At 40.5% G+C, this 23548-nt stretch overlaps 1 protein-coding gene across 13 annotated transcripts in view; it reads right to left on the bottom strand.

Annotated features, from left to right (window-relative positions):
- Window positions 1-6141: 6141 nt before the first annotated feature.
- The window catches only part of Sorbs2 (sorbin and SH3 domain containing 2), a 196790-nt gene continuing 179383 nt past the window's right edge, over window positions 6142-23548 (bottom strand). For 11 of the 13 annotated variants that reach the window (XM_052161986.1, XM_052161992.1, XM_052161991.1 and 8 more), the window contains 3 exons: window positions 14185-14234; window positions 10125-10231; window positions 6142-8267 (listed from right to left, as the gene is read on the bottom strand). In XM_052161986.1, coding sequence (XP_052017946.1) covers window positions 8206-8267; window positions 10125-10231; window positions 14185-14234 — 219 coding nt within the window. In that variant the 3' untranslated portion in view covers window positions 6142-8205. The remainder of the gene's footprint in view (window positions 8268-10124; window positions 10232-14184; window positions 14235-23548) is intronic. The other 2 variants (XM_052161999.1, XM_052161994.1) reach the window with 1 other exon arrangement.

The raw sequence follows: 23548 nt of genomic DNA, 5'->3' as shown, positions 1-23548 counted from the left end.
GCTTAAGTGTGTGTGTGCATGTGTATATGTGTGTAAGATTGTATGTGTGGCCAGGCATATAGATAACACTGGGCCTAGAATTCATAAGCATTGTGAGAATTATCCACTCATAAGCAGAAAAAAAGGAAAGAGAGGTAGAATAGAGAAAAATATAATTTCACGACTTAATTACAAATTTGACCCAATAGTGCTGGCGTGTTCCCAAGGAATTCAGCAAAGATAACCTTGTTGGTTCCCACTCATCTCTCGGTGTCAGCAGCTGACTTTTTGTGCTAAAGGTTTAGGAGAAAATGCCAATAATTTTAGGGGAAACTTATGCTATCAGAAACTCTGATAAGTTTCTAACAACAGCTAAGTTTGTATAGGGACAGTTAGTGGAGGGATTTTTGTTTAAAAGATAAAATAAGAAATCTCCATGTGTGATCTATAAGGACAGAACAGAATCAGAATAGATTGGTGTTTATGTGTGCTTCTTTTAATAAGCTTTATTGTTTTGAATTTCATATGCTGTATTGATGTGAAGTATCAGGATGAACCTTATCTTTATGGGAAAAAAAAGAGTGATGTCTTACTGGGCTAACACTTCTGAGTCCTAGCAGGGTTTCAGGGCGGCATTCATCCAGGAATTGTCAAGGCAGAGAGCTGCAGATGCCAAGTTTCTGTGAAATTTTGTTCTTGGCGACCCATTTTTTTTTTTTTTTTGTATGAAAGTTCATCTGTTAAAAAAGCAATGGTGTTATTTCAAATCTAGGGCAACATCTTAGTGATAGTAACACCAAGTGTTGCTGGTTGCTGGTGTATCATAGATGCCCTCCAAACAAACCCTGAGTATGCTGATCTCATCCAGGAACCAATTTTTCCTGACATGATTAAGGACTAGCCAGACAGCAATTAAAAATGCATAAAATTCTTTGCTATTTTCTCCAAGGCAATTTTTCTTAGATGAGCAAATGGCCAACTAACTTCTTTTAATTTTTTTGGTGTTTTGCTTTTTTCGAGACAGGGTTTCTCTGTATAGCCCTGGCTGTCCTGGAACTCACTCTGTAGACCAGACTGGCCTTGAACTCAGAAATCCGCCTGCCTCTGCCTCCCAAGTGCTGGGATTACAGGCGTGCGCCACCACTTCCCGGCTGCCAACTAACTTCATTATCTACGACCTTGTCTATATTTTCACACTGGTAAAGAATATAGGTATTCTACAGTTCTCTAGGGTATATAGTATTTGTATATAATATTTGCAATAGCTTGTGCTATTTTATCTTACTTTATTTTAATGCTTCATATGTAATATATGTAGTACACATGTTCCAAGTCACACTCAGGGGTGGGTTCATCCATAGATGATTCAGTGTTCCAGTGCCATCCTCTGTCCCTTGCAGAATGGAACTTAGACTGCTGATACTCACCCCTCTTGAGGCCTCTCTGAATGTCCATTTGAGATTCTTTCTGTAAGCAAGTGATTCCAAACACAGGCTGAAACAAAGGAGATCTAATGGTCTGGTTTTAGGGGATAAGGAGCCAGCTAGAGAACTTGAAACAACCTGAAGCATTATGGGAAGAGCACAAAGTACCCATTTCCTGATACCTTTTTGTCTCTTTAGTCTTTTAATTAATTGTGTGTGTGTGTGTGTGTGTGTGTGTACACGCGCACGTGTGCCTGTTTGTGCACTTGGTGTGGAAGCTCAGGTGTCTTCCCCAGTCATTCTTTGTTTTATTTCATCCATTTATTTTTATTTATTTAGAGAATCTCTCACTGAACCCAGAGCCCAGAACACACCAATCGGCTAAGCTGCATGGGAACCTGTCTTCCTAACTTGTCACACAAAGGCACGCTGCCTTGCCACACTTCCAAAGTCACTTAGGAAGGATGCTGGAGATCTGAACTCAGGTCCTTCTCCTTGGGCCTACAAGTGATTTTTACCCACTGCGTCATCTCCCTAGCCCGTGGTGTGCTCAATCTATCTTTTCTTAGCGATGCAATGACAACTTGAGAAGAGGCAGTATTTCTTGAGTATAGGCAGAGGTCACGTGAAGCTTGGTACGGTATGAATGCCCATGCATTCCGTCAGATTCATGTTAAACCCCACGGTGATGTTATATGGAAATGGGGCATTTGGAGTTGAGTGGATAATAGGAGTAGATGTCTTAAGAGTGGGATTGGTGCCTTATAAAAGAGGAACCAAGCATTCCCTCTTTGCTCCAAGAGAGGACGCGGGAGGGAGATGGCTGTCCTTGAGAAAGGGTGCCCACCCAGATGTCAAATCTGCTGGCACTTTGACCTCGGACTTGGTTCTCCTCTAAGACGTTCTGCAGAGATGGTTGTTTACCTTCAGGCATCACTTAGCTCCCATTTTGTCATGTCTCCTCACCTTCTCTTTCCTCAGTATATTCCAGCTTCACTTCCAGAACATGGGAAGACGGCTGCTTTCTGCCAGAGGCTCTGGGTCTGCCAGTCATTGGGCAGAAGGACTAGTAACCATTATAGTTACAGTTATTCACTCATTAATTCAGGATTAAAATAACCTTGCCTAGTAGGTTTTATAATACAAATCCCCCCTAAACATCTGAGTTACCCTAGGGCAGAACTTCTGACCCTCAACAGTAGAGAGAGTTAGTTAGGTGATACCCACTTGTAGATGCCTTTCTGTGCATTGCTGGACATGAAAAGCATCCTTGGCCTTGTGGGGAATTAGCAGCATCCTCGATCCTGATACCAAATGGCAAGAACACTCCCATTTCTGATCACCACAAATGTCTCCCTATCTTGCCAAATGTCCCAAAGTCTTCCAAGTGAGACAAACCATGGAAACACAAAGAGATAGGAAAAGGTTTTATGTTTAACTTTTTTATGACATGCTTATTTTCAAGATAAGTTGTTACCTGCTGTGGTACAATTGATTCAGAATGTGTGCCCCTTGTGAGCTTCCAGGATTGTTTGGGTCTCACACCCCACTGCTCTGCTGTTTCCACCCTTCTCAATTTAATATCTTCCTCTATACATCACTCAGTTGGAAAGATATCTAATCCATGTAAAAGAATGGTAAATAGCATTATCTTCTCCCTCTCATCTTTCCTTCCCTTCCTTGGTCAAGTCTTCAGATTATATATTTTTTTCATTTGGTTATATCTGAGCAATTCTTGGCCTTAGATATTTATTTGCGTTGATTGTAGGTTCATGAATCCCAGATCACAGTTGCCTTGAATTTCTTTTCTTTATAGGTATTATTAATGTCAAATTCATGACTTGACCCTAGTGCCTCACTCAAGGATAGTTGTAGAATATAAGAGTATTATGACCGGTATTACCCCAGTTTACTGTCTCACATATATGTGAGCACTCTGGATGTACATGCTCATGTATACATGCACATACATATCACACACACACACACACACACACACACACACACACACACACACAGAGCAAAGTACTCTGGAGGATATGTTTCAAAGCATAATACTCAAATGGGATTTGACTGTTTCTATTTTCTTTTGGCCATTTCTATTTTCTATTTTTAGTACGATGAATACATAATGAGTGTTAAATTTAAGAAATAAAAAATGCTTTAAGGAGTTATTCTTGAGCTCTCTGCAATATAGAGCAAGACTTGGCACCTGTCTAAGGGTGTTAATAGTAATGAGAATTGATTGAAATGGCATTTATTTTTAGAAGACACAAGGATGCCTGACTCACCCGTCGTATTTTAGGGGGAAGGATGAAACAAGAAACCCAAAAGGAACAGGTGAAGATTTGTGCGGCTGAGTCCTGCCTTGTGCTCCAAGTTTTATGGGTCAAGATAGATGTATGTGTGTGAGCTCAGACAGAACTTTCCTGAGCTTCCAGGGGGCTGAATTTAGCGGTGAGTTAAGGCTCTGAGCCATACAGCAGGTCACCCAGCAGAGAATGGCTAGTGCATCCTGGGACTGTGTATATTTAAAAACTTCCCAGTGAGGACACTGTGTTCCTACAAGCATGCTGGGCTTGCCGGTCTCCAAGGGGCTTGAATAGCAAACACCTCCCTGAAACTCCATTGGCTGCTGAGCTGGTCCACCAGCCGTGGCCTCCAGATCCTCAGTGAACCAGAACTCACAGTTAGTGTGTACTTCTAGAAACTTGAGCGAGCTTTTGTCGGGGAGATATAGAGTGTGCTGTATTCGGTGCATACTCTTTCTCGTCACGCGCATGGCGATACAGCAGACAGCATGCAGGCTTGGGCAAGACATTAGACCGGAAATCTAATCTCTCCCACATGCTACACTTCACACACAACGAAGAAGCTACCCAGCCTCCTGAAGCTCTATGGGTTTTCTCTTAGATTTACTGTGAGGAGAAAGACCCGGAAGGTGGTAAAGAGCAGCCTGATGTGTAGCAGCTGCTACACCTCCCTTTCTCTCCGGTCATCTTCCAGATCTGACCAACAGGTAGCATCAGTGACAAATTCACAAGCTATTTGCTGTAAAGGGACAGAGTGAACACTTCAGGTTTAATGGGACAAGACGGAAAAATGAGAGAACCACACACACACTTATATTACAAAGAGAAAACACATCTCTCCCAGTTTTCATGGATGAAAGTAAGAGCCTAAAATGCTTCATAAATTTCTTCTAATACAATCCTTTCTCATAAACCACAAAGTGGAAAGAAAGGAATTATCTTTCAGGGAATAACATTTTACTGAATTAAGGTTCAGAGTCAGAACTTCTTATCAAATTAATCATTGCTGCTCTCTGTGTAAACCATTTTTAACCTGTAGGATACCCAATACCCAATAGCAGACTGAATTTGTTTCATAATCAAATCCCCACGTTTGGCCATTTTATTTCTAAAGCCAATCTCGACATGTACCCTGCCTCTGAGTGAGGAATAAATGATTTGAAACATAACTGATACAGAAGCAGTTTTTTTTCTTTAAACAGGGGACTGATGATTTATTATAGGTGTAAGGATAGAAGATAGAATATTGACTGGGTTTATCTATGTAAGACTTCAATGCTAACTTCATCACAAAAATTATAGTTTTAGACTCTCCACGAACCTGTGGAGCTCAGTGACGAGAATGAATGTCTTGTTAGATAATTCTTCTTTTTTAAACATAAACAGTTTTTAAAGAGTTACCATTTGAGGAGGCTGAAATAATTAATTCTTTAAATAAATTGACTGTGAGAAGCTGGCAGCGTACGTACCCATTTGTAATCAAATGAGTCTTTGACTAATATCATCCTCTGAGGACAAAAATCTGGAAAAGAGTGTGAAGGAAGTATCAGACCACACACACTGGCCACCTACAAAGAGAGGTCCAGCAGTAAACAGTTATGAAAGCAGATGGTCCCTTAAACAGATTCCCCCTGCCTTTCATCAAGTAAGAGGAGGATAGGCCTGTTTGTGGTGATGATGGACCTAAAGCAGAACTTAACATGTGGTGCATAAATATCAGACTTCTTTCCTGCTAGCCTTCCAGTGACCCGGATGGACAGATTCAGGTTTATACATTAAGCGACTAACCAGTGCTGGTTTGAAAACAGGACCATAAAATGGTCTGTGAGGTGTGTCTGTCCCGTATGGGACCACATCTCAGCATTGAGCTGGAGACAGTAGAAAGTATCCAATGGAATCCAGCAGACCTGAGCAGCTGTTGAAGCGACGGGACGTGTGTATGAACTGATGGGCCAGGGCGGGACCATGTTTCTGAATATTTGACAGTTCTAGATGTGTGCTGAAATAGAGGGATTGAGATATTTGGAAGGACCCAAGTTCAAGTGGTAGAAAAGGGTGATTCTTCCATGGCAGGAGTCTTGAAATTCACCAAGAGACCAAGGAAGGTAAATATCTTTCAGATGAGTATTTAAAAGTTACAAGATGGGTGATCCTAACTTACAAGTTTTACGACTTGGAAAATAGTCAGTTTCGAGGCAGCACTATTTCAAGATGCGGTGCTTTGACTGAAGGGTAATATTCTGAGTAAAGAGGATCTAGCAAGGGGGCTTTGGCGGTGATAGACTTTAAGATCTTCCTCCGAGTTGATGCAAGCATTCCTTCCTCCATTTGTGTGTCAAGATAACAGACACAATGCTTCAAATTATTTTTTAACTAATACCTTGGAATAAGACACAATCTACACAAATGCCAATGAAAAGCAGAGGTACTTTCAAGCAAAATTTATTAGGTATCTACTCAAGAAAAACACAACGGCGACCTTTGCTTGTAAGAATTCAAAGTCGATTACCTGAAAGTCAGGTATGAATAGTTTTTTTTCCTTTTAAAATCAGATACAGAGAGTAGAAACAGCATTTTTTCTTAAATATAACAGGCAACAGAGTTGAAGATTTGTTTTCATAAACGGTGTGAAAAAGTACCCATTTATCAACAAAGCTGTTTGTGGCTGGCTGGCTGACTCATTTTTCTAATCCCAAGTTTTTCTAATATGAAGCTGGTTGTGAACTGGATAGTAAAGTGGATTTCTTTAAGATGTTTCTTTATGTCCTGCCCCCCAACAATGTTCCTCTGTAGCTGACATTTATGTGTATTTCAGATTAGTTACAAAGATCTTTCCAATTCACAGATTTTGTGTAGATGCCATCTTCCAGATTCACACTAGCTTGTGATCTGTGAAGATACCAAGAAGGACAATCTGCTGAAAGAGTTTAGTCTCTGTTTTAAGTGCAGGATAAAGAACAAACTGGGAAATCTCGATGTTTTCTGAATAAGTACATAGTCTGTACAAAAAAGACCAAACATATGTACAAAATATGCTAGAGTTTATATGTTGTATAAGATCAAGCATTGCCCATGGGAGGAAAACCATAAAAAGTTTTGTCTATAAGGTGCTAAGGATGAACAGGTCTTATGCAAATTCATTCAAAATACAAAGCTAAGTCTTAGGGTATGTAGAATGCAGGCACTGTAAATCCATTAAATCCTTCAGGTTTGGTATCATTTTGTAGATCTGTTTTTGGGGGCAGAAAGCAACCTGAATGATTTAATCATTATTTCCAAAAGTGCCCAGTGTATTCCTAGGAAGTATTTTACACACACCGGAAAAAAAATCAGGCTCAACATATATATTCCTGTCTGCAAATGGAGTCAGGATTCTGGGTCTCATAGAAGAAAAATAATTATTGTAGTAAAAATAGTTGTATTGATCATAATCCTTGCTAAAGCCAGCCTTAACACTTAGGATACTCCTGAAGTCCTCTATAAAATAATGTGGGATCCTTTTATATTTCTGTAAAATGTACAACATAGCATATGAATTATAAGTCCTCATACAATCTCAAACGTGTAAGTGTGCACGCAGTGAAACTTACCTACATGTATTACTTTCATCTCTCTGCCTAACTCACTAACACTGTTTTAACAGGTAAATAAACCACTAAGAGCTTGTTGTTCACGATGCTGATTACATTTTGATACACAAAACAGCAATGCGAATTCACAACATGATTTGTCCTGTAGTGTGGCTAAGCCTTTCATAGTCTGCTAACAGTGACCAACGGCTCTTAACAGATCGATGTTCGTACTTCTAATAAGCACAAAAAAAAAGTGGGCAGGAAAAAGACCCCCCCATGTGAAAATGTAATGCAGTCAACAAAGATCACACTCGTCCCAGTGAACTTTCCTACACGCTCCTGATTTTATAACCACTGTGCATGAAACAACGTAAAATAAGTGCAGGCAAACAACAGCTGAAGTGTAGTTGTCATATAGTGTAAACCAGAGCACTAGGCAAACTCATGAAAGGAAAATACACTGCCAAGCTGAGAGTGAAAACAGGAACCATAGCTTTTCAGAAAGCAAAAAACAACCTTCTAGCTTCCTGAGGACGGTACACCTTCCAGAGAGGTGGAGACCAGACAGTCTCTTCAAGAGTCTCTTTTTTCTTCCTCTTTCTTTTTTCCTTATTTTTAAAAGCATGATCATGTTCACTCTGATTCCATACACAGACATTTCAAAGTTCAGGGCAGAAAGCGGGAAACTGCATATTTATGTGGGTGTAAGTTTGCCATGTTTCTCTAAGCCTCCCTAAGGCTCACAGCAGCAGGCGGGCGGCGGTCCTTCTGCTGGGTGATCTGGTGGTGGCGGCAGGTGGAGATGGTAATGGCCGATTGGGAACCACCAGGCATGGCAGCGATGGGCCTGCTGGGATGTTTCAGGTGGGTTAATGCAGATGTTGGCTGAAATGTGGTGTAAATTAGGAGTGAGGTGAGTCACAGCCTTTTGACATAGTTTCCAGGAAAAGTACCAAAGAATTTGGTTCTTCTTGAGGTTCCTGAAAACAGAAGCAATAAATGAAAAGGTATGTAACAACAATGGAACGCCAGGCCCTATGTCAGCTTGAAGACGTGCTGTCTACAAGGGTTCACTGAGAATGCAAGCTCCTAATAGTTTGGTAGGGAATGACGAAAACTTACTTCAAGACAATAAAAAGAGAAAGCAGGCAATTTAATTGTCTTGCCCAATATAGTCATCTTTTCAGGAACATAAAGGATAGATTTCCACCATGCTGAGCTAAATGGGCAAGCCCAGCCTCTCAATCTAGAAAACAATCATGCAGAAGAACTGAGTGGTAGGATTTGCTTCACCATGGACTTATCTCTTACAAGGAATAAGAGATAACTGTGAGGTTGTAGCAGGACACAATGACCAATAAAGCACAGGGCTTGGTGTAGGAGCCAGAGGCCACCTCTGTAATACCACACTGGCTACTACATTGGATGCTGCCAAGATCACAAGTGTTATAACCTCATGGTTGGCGCTCCCTCACTTGCTAAATAACAAATGCCCTTCTTAACAAAATATAAAAATTTGAGCAATTGGAAGATCACTACATTGAAAAATGTGCAAGACTGACCACTATTTGTCTGGGCATGTGGAACAGAGTCCAACTCTTTGAGAATGATTTCTAACATGGCCAGTTAAAAACAAGATATCCTTATGGTCCCCTTTGGTTTCAATGATACAGCTCTTTGGATGTTTTCTATTAAGTCTGTCCAGTACATTCTTTTGCATTTTAGCACTGTAGATTGGGTAGGGCTCCTAAGATTTCATTTCTCATTAACACTGTATAATTTATTAGTTTGGTTTAGTTCCTATTCCAGCAAATCCTGCATGTAAACCACTTCTCTTTTCTTCGAGATGGCGATTAATGTGAGGAGTAGAATCTAGCGCATGTGTCTGCCCCTGTGGTCTCTGTTCTTTCATTGTCTCCGCTCTGCTGGACCAGCCCAGAGAAAGCTTTCTTCCTTACACTTTAAGGTTTGTTTTTTTTTCCCCAAAATGTCTATATGTATGGGTGTCTGCATACATTCTCTGTACTGCGTGTCCATGGTGCTTATGGAGGCCGGAAGAGGTGTCAGGTCCCCCTGGAACTGGAGCCATAGACAGTTAACAGCCAGCGTAGGTGCTGAGACTGGAACTCAGGTCATCTTTCCTGCTGAGCATCTCGCCAGCCCACCTCACTTCTTCCCTTTCACCTCTTTCCTTTGTGTCTGGGCATTGACTTTTGTCTACAAATATTTCCCTAGAAGACCTCGTGTCGCCTCTTCATCATCTGCCTTGCCCCTTCCCCGACCCCTTGTTGCTGAGGACTGAACAGTTGAGCAGCAGGGAATGTTAAGTTTGCTCCTGGTGGCGAGCTTTCAGTCTTTAAGGTGGTGACTACTGTTGGCTTGCCTCTGAAGTGGCAAGGAAGGGCGGTCTCCCTTCTACTAATGGAAGCAGAGGTGGACGGACTGTCCCTAGACGGTTAGGATTGCTACATGAGAACCAGCAGATGGGCCAGGTTCCTTTTCATCTTGTGCCCCATCCCATGGCATCTCCCCTGTTGACTAACATTTTCTGTTGAACAGTGCAAGGGGCTTTTGTTCTTGCTATTGTGACATCACAGCCATTGCTTGCTGGTGCCATTTAAAGAAACGTTCTTAGTTTGGTTGAATCAAGACTAGCAGAAAATCACATGTAACAGAAGCAGTAAATGCTACATTACATCAAAATGCAGGGCTTTGGGAGTATATAACACAGCCTGAGTTCGCAGAGAGATCTTTTATCACAGTGGACCATGCACGTGAGCAAACCCTCACAGGTGATGAAAACAGCTAAACGTATCGGAGAATAAACAGGCACGTACCCACGAACCATCCGTCATCGCACTTTTCCATGACATCAATGACATCGCTTTCTTTGAGTTCCAGCTCATCTTCATTCCTAGGAGTATAGTTATACAGAGCCTGAAACCTTAAACGGGACAAATGGGCAGGTTTAATTTACTTCACATCTCGGCGAAACTGGAGAAGTTAGCGCAGCATGCTGTGTCAGGATTGCTTAAGTCTTTGCTAAACACATAAAGTCAATGGAAACGCTCAGATGCTCCTGGGAATCACACTGCTTTCATAATATTTCAAAACTTACAATGAGAAATATTCGGGAAAGTTATAATATGTGCGAGTCAGGCAAAAGCACTTTGATATTTGTAGGCTAGACCTACATTTAAATTGTCTAGACAAAGAAGGTCTATTATTCAGATGCTACTTGACAATATAGAATATAAAATTAATGGTATTTGTATTGTGCAGCTACAGCAACAACAAGAGAGATTGTCTAGCTATAACCTTAAACAAACAATGGAGGCACAGAAATGGAATTCTCAAATGATTCTAAATTGAATCGCATATACTATTTCAAACATGCATCTGGAAATAGTGATGTAGGGATTATCACAAAAGGAAGACCATGTTTATTATATGAAACCCTTTAAAGCAGGCTAGCATTACAATCTAAATCAGGATTTGAGATGTAAAGACTTTGTGCGGTTCACCCTTGAACGTGAGTCATGGATGACGGATGCTTCATGCATGGTCATTCCCGGCCCAGCTCAGCTGGTAGACTACAGACTTTTAAAAATATGTCTGGGTAGAAGAACAACTGTGCTTGAGTTAAGAAGTCTCCTTCGAAATAATCGTATGTGTGAGAGAGAGTTCTGCCGGTTTGTTTTTCAGGTCGGAACTCTTTAAGAGAACACTGGATCTCTTTGACATCCACCTTTAGGACTATTAAACCTGGAGACTATTAGCACAGATTGGAGCCTTCGAAAGCAAAGACTGACTGACATTACAGGGCCTTAGAAAGCCAGGAAGAATTTGATATGCAGTTGGAGGGGAAATTTTATGGCATAATTTATCTATCACGGGCATAATTGGAAAATTAAAAGGACTGGTAAATTTGTTTCCACTGCTTTTTATAACTGTCACACAATTGTGCTAATGTAAGAAAATAACAACATCCTGGGGGCGCTGTGGATTTATTTTTAGGCCACCATTAAAAAGTAGGCAAAACCGGATTCTTTTGTATTAAGACTGCTTTATCTCTACTTACTTTGTTAAACTGGAAAGAAAGTTGTATTTTGTGGAATAAAGTTGTTCTAGTGCTAGAATTCAAACACTGTGCTATAAATGTTCAACAGCCTCATTGGCTCCTCACTACACTCTCCAGTGTCTCCTGATCATGGGATGTAAAGATGGCTCCAGGGAGTTCTAGGAAAGAGCTCTGTCTTTCCATAAAGACTATCCTCTTCTGTAGCCTGGAACCCAACCCTAAAATTCTCACATTAGAGATTTCTTCCCTTGTTAATAATGTTCTCTTCTAGTGGGCAATTTTAGTTATTAATATACTTTGAGCCATTTGGAGTCTTCTGAGGTCTTTTGTTGGAGGAGGCTTCAGCTTGTGGTCAAGGATAGAAACAAAGTCAGACCCTAGAAGAGGTGGCAAGACTGGTGGGGGGGAGGGAGGCGGGGCGGGAGGGGGGGAGGGCCTCAATAGGTTACTGGCCTAGGGCCAGAGAAGAGAGAAGAGGAAAATCATTGTGTTGTTCATGTGTTCATATGAGGCTGGTCAGGTGATAGAATGATGCAATTTTGGATGTTCACAGGGATAGGGGCTGTCAGCAAGGCCCCTTGTCCAATCTCAAGCCTGAGGTGTGATGTCATGCCTGGATGGTTTGTTAATGGATGTATTCTGTAGTCACTTTGGGAAAGTGGGTTTTCTCTCCTTCAGTTTCTTACTTTCTAGCCTTACTGAGGTGAAGCGGATCTCCAACTATTTACAGGGCTATTTAAGGCTACAAACTGCAGCTGCTTGAGAACTCTTGAGGGCCCCAGCGCTAACAAACCATCATTGGCATGGACTCCCAGCTCATTCTTATGTGATGAAAGCCTTGTACACTTGTCAGAATTTATTTACCATAGTGGTTTAATTAGATTTCTCTCTCTCTCTCTCTCTCTCTCTCTCTCTCTCTCTCTCTCTCTCTCTCTCTCTCTCACACACACACACACACACACACACACACACACATTTTTATGGAAACATAAACAAACCTTCCTGGAAATTCTTCTACCTCTGCTGGTTTTCAAAATCAGTGCTACAGGACAGGAAAAGCAGCCCAATTAAAATAACAGTGCTGCTTTGAAAGATAGTGGTGAGATGGAGGTGGGGGGCAGAGGGGAGTAGGTCAAGATTGCCTCAAAAATAAATTTGTCAATTTCTCTATAACCCAAACCTTTTATTGTCCCTAAACTGGACCACAGCAACATGACTTACATTTTTACTTTTGCTTCAGAAAATATTTATTTTTTTAAAGCTGTGCAATTAGCTAACATTTCATAAACCCTCTAATTAAGGCTGCAATGTAACATGAATTTGATAAAGAATAATGGCTAAAGCAAGACTTTTAAAGTGTATTTTTCTCCTCCTGTGGGCTCTGTGACTTTAGAACAGCCACATGGCCACAGCTGCATATGATACAAAGTTCAACAGAACACAACTTGTTCATACATCTGAAAAGCTGTTTAAAAAACAGAGCATGTTTGCAATGGGATCACCCTAAATAGCTACTTTGTAACAAGAATGTTACAAATGGAGTCTAGTTTTGTGATTTAATCCTCTCATTGTTGGCACACTTAAAAGAACAACAGAAACATTATTGCAAAGTGTTCTTAAATGTTTCCAATGAAGTGAAGTTTTTCAGAGGCCCTCATTTTTCACCTAGTCTGTGGTAGGGACTTCAGAAGAACATCTTTCTGGGCCAGACTGTGTGAGAGTCACTTTTGGAGACTGGTGAGGTCCAAAGCGCACATTTCCAACCATGAAGAAGCAAGACTTTTCGTGTAGAAAACACCAGTTATACACCAGGGCCTGCCCACAAAGAGTCATCTTTGGTCAGCATGTTTTTTTTTTTTTCCCTAGTGAGCAGAGCTTGGGCAGAAAGCAGAGGACCATGATGTGGCTTCTGGAGATTTCTTCTTGACTCAACTTACGCAGGAGTCATTAGGAATCCAAGTGTCCTCTCTTCTCTATTTATCTGAGTAGCTATTGTAAACTGGGCCATACAAAGACAAACAAGACTCTTAAAGACAATGGGTGATACTTGTGGGTTGATTTAATGTATGCGTCAGAAAGGAGAAGAGATTTGGGTAACATTTGAAAAGGCACATTCTTGCTGTGGTGGAAATTGTATCGTGCATTTGAACAGAGGTAAGTGCTTTAATACTGCTATTTTTCAAAGGACATTTTAAAGCATGCTTTATGATTTTGGAATTATACTACTAAAGTATACCTTAAGTATACTTTTGAAGTATTTGAAGAAGTGGAAAAACAAAGCTGGGGTTACCAGTTACAAGCCAGCTGAGGAAAAGGCAGATTTATAAATGTTTAGGAGTCAGTAAAACATTGGAAGATTTTTCTCAGTGCATAAATTGTTTTCCGCTTTCCTCTGTTATTTTTTTACATTTTAATTTTATGTGTATGAGTGTTTTGCCTCCATGTTTTTATCTGCACCACATGAGTGCCTGGTACCCATGGAAGCTAGAAGAGGGTATTGGATCCTCTGGAACTGGAGTTACAGATGGTTGTGATCCGCACCTTGTGGATGCTGGGAATTGAACCTAGGTCCTTTGAAAGAGCAGCCAGTTCTCTTAACCATTGAGTCATCTCTCCAGCCTTTCTGTTTTCCTTTAGACCTTAGCATCTGATCTCATTGATAAAACAGAACAATGTGATCCCATGTGCTAGAGACCCCATGTTTGCTATGATCCCCTTCACTTACAAAGTCCTGCTGGCCTTTGTGTCTATGCAGTACATACATTGCCCATCTCGTGGATCAAGGTTAGTATTTAGAAGATAAGAATAATACTTACGGTTCTCCCCCACCTTGAATGTTTTCATGAGAGAACGCAGGACGCTGTGGCTGAAATGAAATGATTTTCAATGTCATCAGTGTTTGAACTGGTAGCATTAAGAAGGTAATTTGGGTAATAGCATGGTACTTTTTTTCTTGACATTTAATATTTCCTGTTGTAAAAAACCAAGAGGAAGGAAAAAAGTCCACCAAATAAAGGGTTTCTGTACACTTAGTAATTCAAATATTTTGAAGGGTGCTTAAAATCGAAATACCCAAGGTTCAAACTTTTGAACATAATCTGGTCTCTTCGAGCTTTGGGGGAAAGTTGACGTTCAGTCCCATTGATTTTTCCAAGGTCAGGAATATGGCAAGAGCAAGAACGAAAACCACAGGAGCGGGGAGGTTGGACACCATTCACCCTCATTCTCCAGCGTTTTCTCAGACAAGCAGAGGGAAGCCACAGCTAGCCAGAACCACATTCACTCTGCGCCTTTCCCTCACAGACAACAGTGCCACGTACGGTACAGATGAAAATGTCACTAGCCAGACATCCCATGCTGGATTCGAATTTAAATTCTCTGCTCTCAACTGGGTGAGGGCCAGGGCAGGGAAGCACATGCAGTTTTCCAAAGGGAACACAGAGAACTTTAAGAAGAATGCAAACGGACAAGCTCCAGGTAACATATAATGCTTTACCTTAGAAGAGAAATATTGGTAGGAATCCCCAGTGCACTGAACTCTCAAAAGAGTTTCCTTTCTTTTTAAACTAAGCATCAAGACCAGTATCTGTAATAGATACTTATAATATTGGAAATGACAGAGCCTTAGCATCCTGTATAGCCACACAAATACTTCAGAATATGAAATTTAACATATCTGTTAAATATGGAAGCTTGGTGTAATTTACATCAATCATCCATATGCTACGTTTTAGGGAAAAAGATACATTTGACCCATTCACATTTCAATTCTTTTTCTGCTAAATGACAGCCACCTGCTAAGATAACAAATTCAGAGCCTAGAATCTAATAATAATGGAATTAGTCATTAGGGCCACATCTTCAGATATCAGATCCAGTGCTTGGATTCACATTAGTATTATTGATCATCATAAACTAGACTGATTTGCCCTGAAACTGTCCAAAGGTAGACAGAGAGCCCTGGGCTTGTAGTCAGTATGAGACTGGAACAGACCCCTTTCTAAATTCAGCCATTACTTCCTAACCTGCATCAATTAACTTAGTGTACATTAAGTATTTTCACTGCTTTAAGTCTATTAATTGGGAGCATTTTTAAACAGTATTCCTATAATTTTTTAAAAAATATCTGTGCATGGAATACATAACTTTAAAACTGAGGAATGGATAGGAATTACTAGTCCCATGGATACTTTACTCCTATAAAACAGTATTGAAATTTATAAAATGATACTATTAAATAGAAAATATTGAAAGTATAAATTATATTATTTTCAAGGATAATGAAGACTCAGCTGTGCATGGTGGTGCATTCCTTTAATCTCAGCACTCTGGAGGCCGAGGCAGGCAGATCTTAGTGAGTTCAAGGCGGGCTTACAGGGCTACACAAGGAGTGCCTGTCTGAAACATTGTAACAAAACATCCTCTAGACATTGTTGAGATTTTTAATTCAAGAAATCACTAATTAATATAACAGATGAAGAAACGAGTGCAAGACACCCATAATGTACACGTTACATTTCCAGTTCTTTTCTAATTCCTTTTTTCCGACCTGTTAGTGAACATAAAGCAATGCACTTTTGAAGGCGATAATCCGTTATTTAGTATTAGCATTAGAATCCTACTTGCTCTGTACCTTTGATTCTCCAGTCTCCTACATTATTTAAGTAAACTGTCTCTTTGACAGTTAGGAAAGCCGGGCCACAGCTCTAAGTGGGGGACTCCCATAATTCCTGGGTGTGTGAGCCAGCAATTTCCTGTCTGTTAATCACCTTTCAAAATATGTCTTTCCCTTACCTCACATCTTCCAAACCTTACCCCTCCTCTTTCTTCCCAAATCATCAGTCTTCCCCATGGAATTAACACTCCCAGGCTATACTACAATGCTACCCTTTATTACGAAGAGTTTGCGTTATCTCATTCACTTGTGAGTTTTGTGACGTTTCAAAGCGTTTCTTTGATAGGAATCTTCCTCAGATGAACTGATGGCTGCTGGTCTGTTTCTAGGGAAACCTCTGCCGTCCCAGTATTAGTTAATAGAGTTTACAGGTCCTTGGCTACTAGAGGGATCGGAGTGTGGACTGTCCCTTAGGGATGTGCATTTGTTTCTGTGTGCAGCACTGTCTGTTGCATTGACCTTGGGCAGGCAGCTTAGATGCCTCGTCCTAAAATCAGGGAGACAGGATAAAGAAGCATCTTGCCCCGTCATGGAGCCCGTAAAGGAATAGATAATTCACCTCATAGTTTTCTTCTGCCATGTACAGGTTCCTCTCCTTAATCTTAAATGAAAAAAAAAAGACAATTCGAAGGAGAATTTCGATTGGCCCTTCATTGAATGAACATTATGACAGACTAGTTGGATTGATTTGGTTAAATTCAGCATCCGCATTTTATGTTTCCTGTGAGTTATTCAAGCGAAGTGCTTCCAGATACCATCTTTGCTACTGTGTGTGCACCCTATCACCACCTAATGGTCAGCGGTGGTAATAACATGCTAAATTGTTTTTGCCTTTGTCAACAGGGACTAAATTCCTTCAGCCTAGATTGACTTTTGAAAGGATATTCTGAAGCCTACAGGATAACTTGAAGTAGATAAGGATCTGTTTTTCTGGATGTGCTCTTCCTTTTTGGCAGTCTCAATTCTCGAGAAGAAATGGTTTGCTATCCAGCACAGTTTAAGGTCTGTGTTGACTTCTAGTTTAACTGCTCAGGCATTTCTATCATGCCTAGCACCTCAGCAGTGCTGAGGTTATTAATATAGAACCATACACACTTACAACATTTAGAGAGGCTTACACAAACTGTGAGCCTACGGAAGCAGCTTTCAAGTTAACAGGCTGCCATTACCATGCAAGACATTTTGAGCAAGAGTTGGGCTACGGTTATATTCTCTTGGTAAAGTTTTAGAGTTCAACAAAGATTTGAAAACCCAGAGATGCATCATGCCAGTATCATGGTGCCATAAATATTTAATGTCTGTCTTTTCTCCTCAGTGTCACCATGGTGATTAACTATATAAAAGCAATGGTTTCATCAAGAGATTTTCATAAGTACACGCTGCATCGAGTTTTCCTTTTTTTTTTTTTTTAAACAATGATTATAGAAATGGATACAAAAGAGGCAGGTTTTAAACACATGGTATTGAGCACAGCCAGGATCAATTATAAAGATTAAAGGATCAATTATAAAAAATTATGAAGCTTCTTTGAAGCTCTTCCTAGGATTCGGGATCAGTAGACAACACACACTGTTGCAGCTACAAGTTTGAAAGCCATTTATTTATACTTCCCTTAAGCTATCGTAGGAGGATCAGCTATAGGTTAGATGGTTCTTTAAAAAGTATGTGCTGCTACTTTAAAAATCATTGTGGAGAAAGTCTTTTCAAGCATCGCAAGTAGCTCTTGGCCTCCCAACTCATTCCTTCTCAACAGATGCTAGCTGTAGTGTTTATCGGTCGGAAACTGCAGGCTGTGATTCTGCTAACAATACCACTTACTGGCCTCTTTTCCCTCATAGATTAGGAATGTGTGAAACACAAATCAAAATAAATGAGACTCTTCTGGTCCTCAAACATTTAAATAATATACAAACTTATAAAATGGAAATAAGGGCAAGGAAAAAAAACCTTCAGGGTAATCTTACTAAGGCCTGGGAAATTATGGATGAGTTCCTTTAAGTTTCATAAAATTAACGTACTCTCTGGCTCTCTGTCTGTCTCTGTCTGGTCTCTCTCTTCTTCCCTCCTGCGCATATTTGTGTTAACTCTAGAAGGCTGTTCAGTAGAGACTTGATCTCTACAAAATGACAGCCCCTTCTCCCTATGGTAGTCTTGAGTCTGCATCAGCAACAGAAGAAGATCTCACTATGCAAATCAAAAAGCAGAAAATGCCATCCTTTTGAAACACTACTCATAGTTATGAAATAGAAAGGGAACGCTAAAAATTAAGCCCTGAGATCTTGAAATGCAGAGCTGTGTGGCAGGCCAGCCGAAGCTAAATCAGGGCCCATTAACTTAGATATGGTGAAAGGAACCCTGAGATCTGTACAGATGCTAAACCCCACATTCCTTGGCTTTGGTCCCCAGAACTCAGGGTACCATTGAGCACCCAGCCAAGTTCTGCAGATGTTCTAGAACTGCAGAGTTGAAGGAGAAGCAACTGACCTCAAAGATATGAGAGAACTGGGAACACGTAGATGCCCAGGGGGCAGCACCACACGGATGACTGTAGTGAAGAGAACTGGGCAGGTTCTCTTCCTCCTGAGCAAAGGAATATTTTGAAATGGCTCACAGTTTAAAATAAATGCACTAGAGTTAACATCGCCGGAAGCAGGCGAACTCTATATATGACAGGTCACAGTTTAGTTATCTGTACTAAAAAATGATGGCTGCAATTGAATATGGTAGGGAGACATGCAGAAAACAGTGCACACAGCGCTTTTGTTTGTGAAGTGTTGGAGGTGCCCTTTGGGATTTGGTAAACTTTACCCATCTAACAGGGCAGCGCACAACCCATTCAGATCTGACACCCTAGCTCCTCAACCATTGGTCGTCTCATCTCAAGGGACTCCTCGGCCTCACTTTCCTGCCCGATCACAGCAAAGTCACCCAAGGAAGAGCCAGGGTGGCCAGGATGGCTGCAGCAGGTAGGGGATGTCCGACCCTACCCTGTGGGAACCGCTGACAGGTGAGCCGCAGGACCTCTTAGACATCACTGGGCTCCGAGGTGGCTTACCCAGGACAGATGGTTTGCCTTTTAAGTCAGCCTAGAAAAGCCATAAGAAGTGGGTTAGTTCTCTGCTTCATTACGAGGCCTTCGGGAGGAACTTTCTCGATTTCCGGTTTTCCACGAGCACACACGGCACGCCATACTGGGCGACAGGGAGGGTGAACAGTCGGCACAGGGCTTCTCTGTCTGCTCTGTTCAGCTTTCATCCTTCCAGGATCAGCTGCTACTACAGTAAGGGGACGCGCAGTGAAGAAAAAGTGTGGAAAGCGAAACTGGCAAGAGAATGTGAATGTAATTTGTGTGGCTAAGACCTCCTTCCTAGGAGAAGGCTTAAAGACGGCATCCAAAGCCATCTTTAACGGGCCTGTTTTCTCTGCATTCAACCAAATGGTAGGCAGTAATAAACAAGGTGAGACAAGAGAAAATTTGGCCTAATGCTTACCAAGCTTTATCAAAAAAGTGTTAGTAGTTTTAGAGATAAATGTTCTAACAGTGATCTTAAGAAGAAAATGAAATTTTTGTAGGAAGGGGTGGAAAAATATAATCAAATATCGAGTGTTGCCTGACCACAGCTTCTTTTGACATTCTTTTTTTTCAAAGAAAGATCTTCTCTATGGCAGTGAACAAGCAAATCTTGACATGAGGTTGCTTTATTTTTTCTATCTATGGCAGCCAGCTAGAAATGCATGACCTGGAATTTGACTAGAATTAAGAGAAGAGCAGTAAGACTAACTTTTAAGTTAAAGATTGGAGCTCTAGGTTAGGCTAAATTTCATGATCATGACAAGTTATGGTCTCTAGTCTCTCAGGATGATACATACTTGTCATGCATGTGTAAGGCTTATGGAAGAGGATATTGGATTCTCACTTATGGAAGAGGATATTGGATTCTCACTTATGGAAGAGGATATTGGATGCTTTCTTCTGGAAGAGGATATTGGATTCTCATTTATAGAAGAGGATATTGAATGCTCGGTTATGGAAGAGGATATTGGATGCTTTCCACTGTCCAGTCCTGGTTTTGTCTCCACTCAAGCACATGGTCACTGAGGGTCACTGAAGGTTCCTAACCTTCCTTGTACCTCACTGTGTGTGCTCATGTGACATTTTCTGAAAGAGGAAATGGCAAGTTCTGAGACTGTCCAGGTCTGATGTCTGTGGAACGGCCATGATATTCTCCCCCTCTTCCCCCTCTCTCCCTCACCTCCTTCTTCTCTTTCTCTTTCCCTCTTCCTCTCCCCATTTCTTCTTCCTTCCCTCTTTCTTCCTCTCCCTTATTCATGTGAGTCAAAGAATGGTTGATATGGATTAACAAAAATGTTCCTATAATGAACAGAATACCTAACTACACTGTTCTATGACTATTAAAATATTATTTTTCTTTTATGTCAGTGCTTTCTTTCCATGGTTTAGAAAACTCAATGAGGAATTAATGTCCAGCATTTGTTCCCAAACATGAGGTAAAATATAAGAGACAAAGGTTTCTTTTCCTGAAGTTAGTAATTTAATATACTTATTAAAACAGTATTTTCAAATGTAGTTATTGTGAATACTTCACTCTCTTGTTATTTTTGACACATTGATCTCAAAAGATCATGAGAAATATTCTTGGCTCTCACAGTAGAGATAAAACATTTTACATATTAGCTTTCCCCTTATTACTATAATGATGAATTCAACATCTAAGTCAGAGAAGTAAGTGTCTACAACAGTGGTTCTCAACCTGTGTTCACACCCCCATGGCAACCCTCTAGCTCCAAAAGATATCTATATTACAAGTCATAACAGTAGCAAAATCACAGTTATGAAGTAGCAAGGAAGATAATTTTATGATTGGAGGTCGCTACAACATGAAGATCAGTTTTGAAGGGTCACAGTGTTAGGATGGTTGAGAGCTGTTGATCTAGAGGTACTTTCTCATGCACTGATTAAGCATCAAAGTTGATGAGTGTTATAGGAAGCAAGGAATAAATATGTTTGCTTTGAAGATCAAGCCACAGAAAGCATGCTAAAAGGCACCTTTTAGCCTTGATTAGACATGATCTAAGTATTGTAGTTCTTAAAAGTTCTAAATTATCTTTTGCTAGCTAAGATGAAGACTCAAAGAGTAGAGAAAAACTGGTCCTTAGATTAACCTTTCTTCCCAAGATCTCTTTTCGTATGTAGAGGAGCATCCCAGAGACGGGTATGTTGTCTGGTGGTGGATGGGTGTTCACTGCTATGGAATCATGGTTGTGTTAGAGCCTTAACTCCTTTCTGATCTACAGAAGCCCTTGTTTCACATTCAAAAGATGAAATTTGGGGATGAATTTTTATTTCAAATCTGAAGAAAAAGGTTTTGGGGTCAGGCTCATTCTAGAATCAAAAATTTTTTGTGATTGAGAGATTTCATGTTGGATTGTTAATAATGCTTTCTGTTTTTATTTTGAATTATCACTATTGCTTTCCAAGACCAATCATTAATGTACAAAAAAGTAGTAATCCTAGGGAGAGTTAAGTGCCATTTGGGCTGCTGGACTTTGAGTGTCAGAGATGGATGCTCTGCAGTCAACACCAAAGATCATCCTTGGAGTATCTTATGAAAGAGTGGGGCTCTAGACAAGTAAGTTCCAAGACCACTCTGATCTTAGGCACTGTGAACCTGTGATGGGTGAAAGGATGGAAGGTATCACGTCTATTGAGGAATGACTCAAGCTGGCTGGCACTAAACTTGTGCCTTTGAAAGTGATAGCTCCCAAGTTGACTCAAAGCTTCTCAATATGGGTACGGTTGCTATGCAGATTTGACTCTTCAATTGTGGGGTGGAGGCCATGCTGATGATGTTAAGAGTTAGCAGTCACAATCTACATAACTTTTTAGATCTTGTAAGGCGGCATAAATCCAAATGCATACACCTAATGAACATTATGAAGAGACATGCAGTAAGTTGAACCACACTCAAGATGCAATTACCTTTGGTTTTGGTGAACGTATCTCCTGATGATAAGGGTATTTGGGGAGGAGAGGAGGTGAGGATGGCGGGGAAGGCTGAAAAAGCTCACAAGCCAGGTCAGAGACAGAGGTCAGAGGAGGAGGAATTGGAGGGGAAGGGAGCAGACAGCTGGGGAAAGGCGTAGCAGTTCCATCTCTCGAAGCAAATGGAGGTGGCTTAAATGTTGAGGAAAGACAAGATGTGATTATGCGTGTGTCCAAACGAAGGGACATGGTCTTAAGAGTACCTTCCATATCTAATAACTTTAAAATTGTAAAATAACTTGGGAAAAGTAGCATTTATGTATTTTTGCTTTGAGAGCACTGACTTAGTCCTTTACATTTTGATTTTGAAATCTCAGTGGGAATGTAAGTGGTTGCTAATGTCTGTTTTTTACTAGTCTGTCTGTAAGGACATTTTTTTTCCCTTAACATGAAGGCAGTAAAGTACCTAGAACTCTGTAATGACACATCATGTGCTTGTAAGGTAGACTAACATAAGGTATGTAGTCACATAGACAGTGGAGTTGGAGCTTCTAGGAGCAGAGATGCTCTTGCTAACCTTAGAAGGACAGACACTATGCCTAAGATCCTGTCTGAAACAGGCAGATAGCCCAGCCCATAAACAAAACCTCTTCTCATGTCTAGTCACCTTCAAGATGGTAATATTGAAGGGAAAATTCAATGTTTAAATGATATACTTAGTTGCATGCTTGGCTTATGATAGTGAATTTTCTGTGTCACTAAGGCGCGGCTATCTTTTCTATAGTCATGGCTGGTCATTTAGAGGTAGAGGAATCATGGAAGGAAATGACTTATGTAATATCACCATGACTTAGTGTGCTACAAACTTTATTTTTTGATTTAATAATTTCATAGTTTATAGATAATCATACTTGCTCTTGAATTTAGATAATTTGTATTTGAGAGATGAACTAGTTAATTTTTAAAGAGAGACGTTCATAAACCTACGGTTCAGGTCATTCCCTTCCTATGTTGATGGAAACTACTAGCCAAGGTCCTTTGTAGGACAAAGATGCAGGACCCAGAATACAAGCAGCTGTAACCTCAAGAGAAACAACTCTCCCAGAAGAGTCAAACAGGGATAGGAAAACTATTTAATTTTTGACATTTTGCTTTATTTACTTTGTTGTTCTGTCTGCAGACTACTCTCATGTACATAAGGGGCACTGTTTGTTCTTCCTGGAATTAGACAAGCCTGTTTACCTATCTGCTTCCTCTTCTCTAAAGCAAGGGTAACCATGCTGCCTAGGCTCTCTGGGATTTTGAAAATTAACGATGTTGGGCTCTGAGAACAGTACCCGACACTAAGAGCTAAGGCTTAGCTATTATTAATAATATTGTAATATTAGAAAGGCAATAAATTTGAGTGTATAAAAGTTGTATTTACAGTGACAAAGGGATAATGAGAGTGGGGTATCCCATCATTTAATAAACTATGTTGTCTTTGCATATCCTTCCACCC

Source organism: Apodemus sylvaticus, chromosome 18, assembly GCF_947179515.1.
Source record: "Apodemus sylvaticus chromosome 18, mApoSyl1.1, whole genome shotgun sequence".
In the NCBI taxonomy this organism is placed as follows: Eukaryota; Metazoa; Chordata; class Mammalia; order Rodentia; family Muridae; genus Apodemus; species Apodemus sylvaticus.
This window is presented reverse-complemented; position numbering and strand designations above follow the sequence as displayed.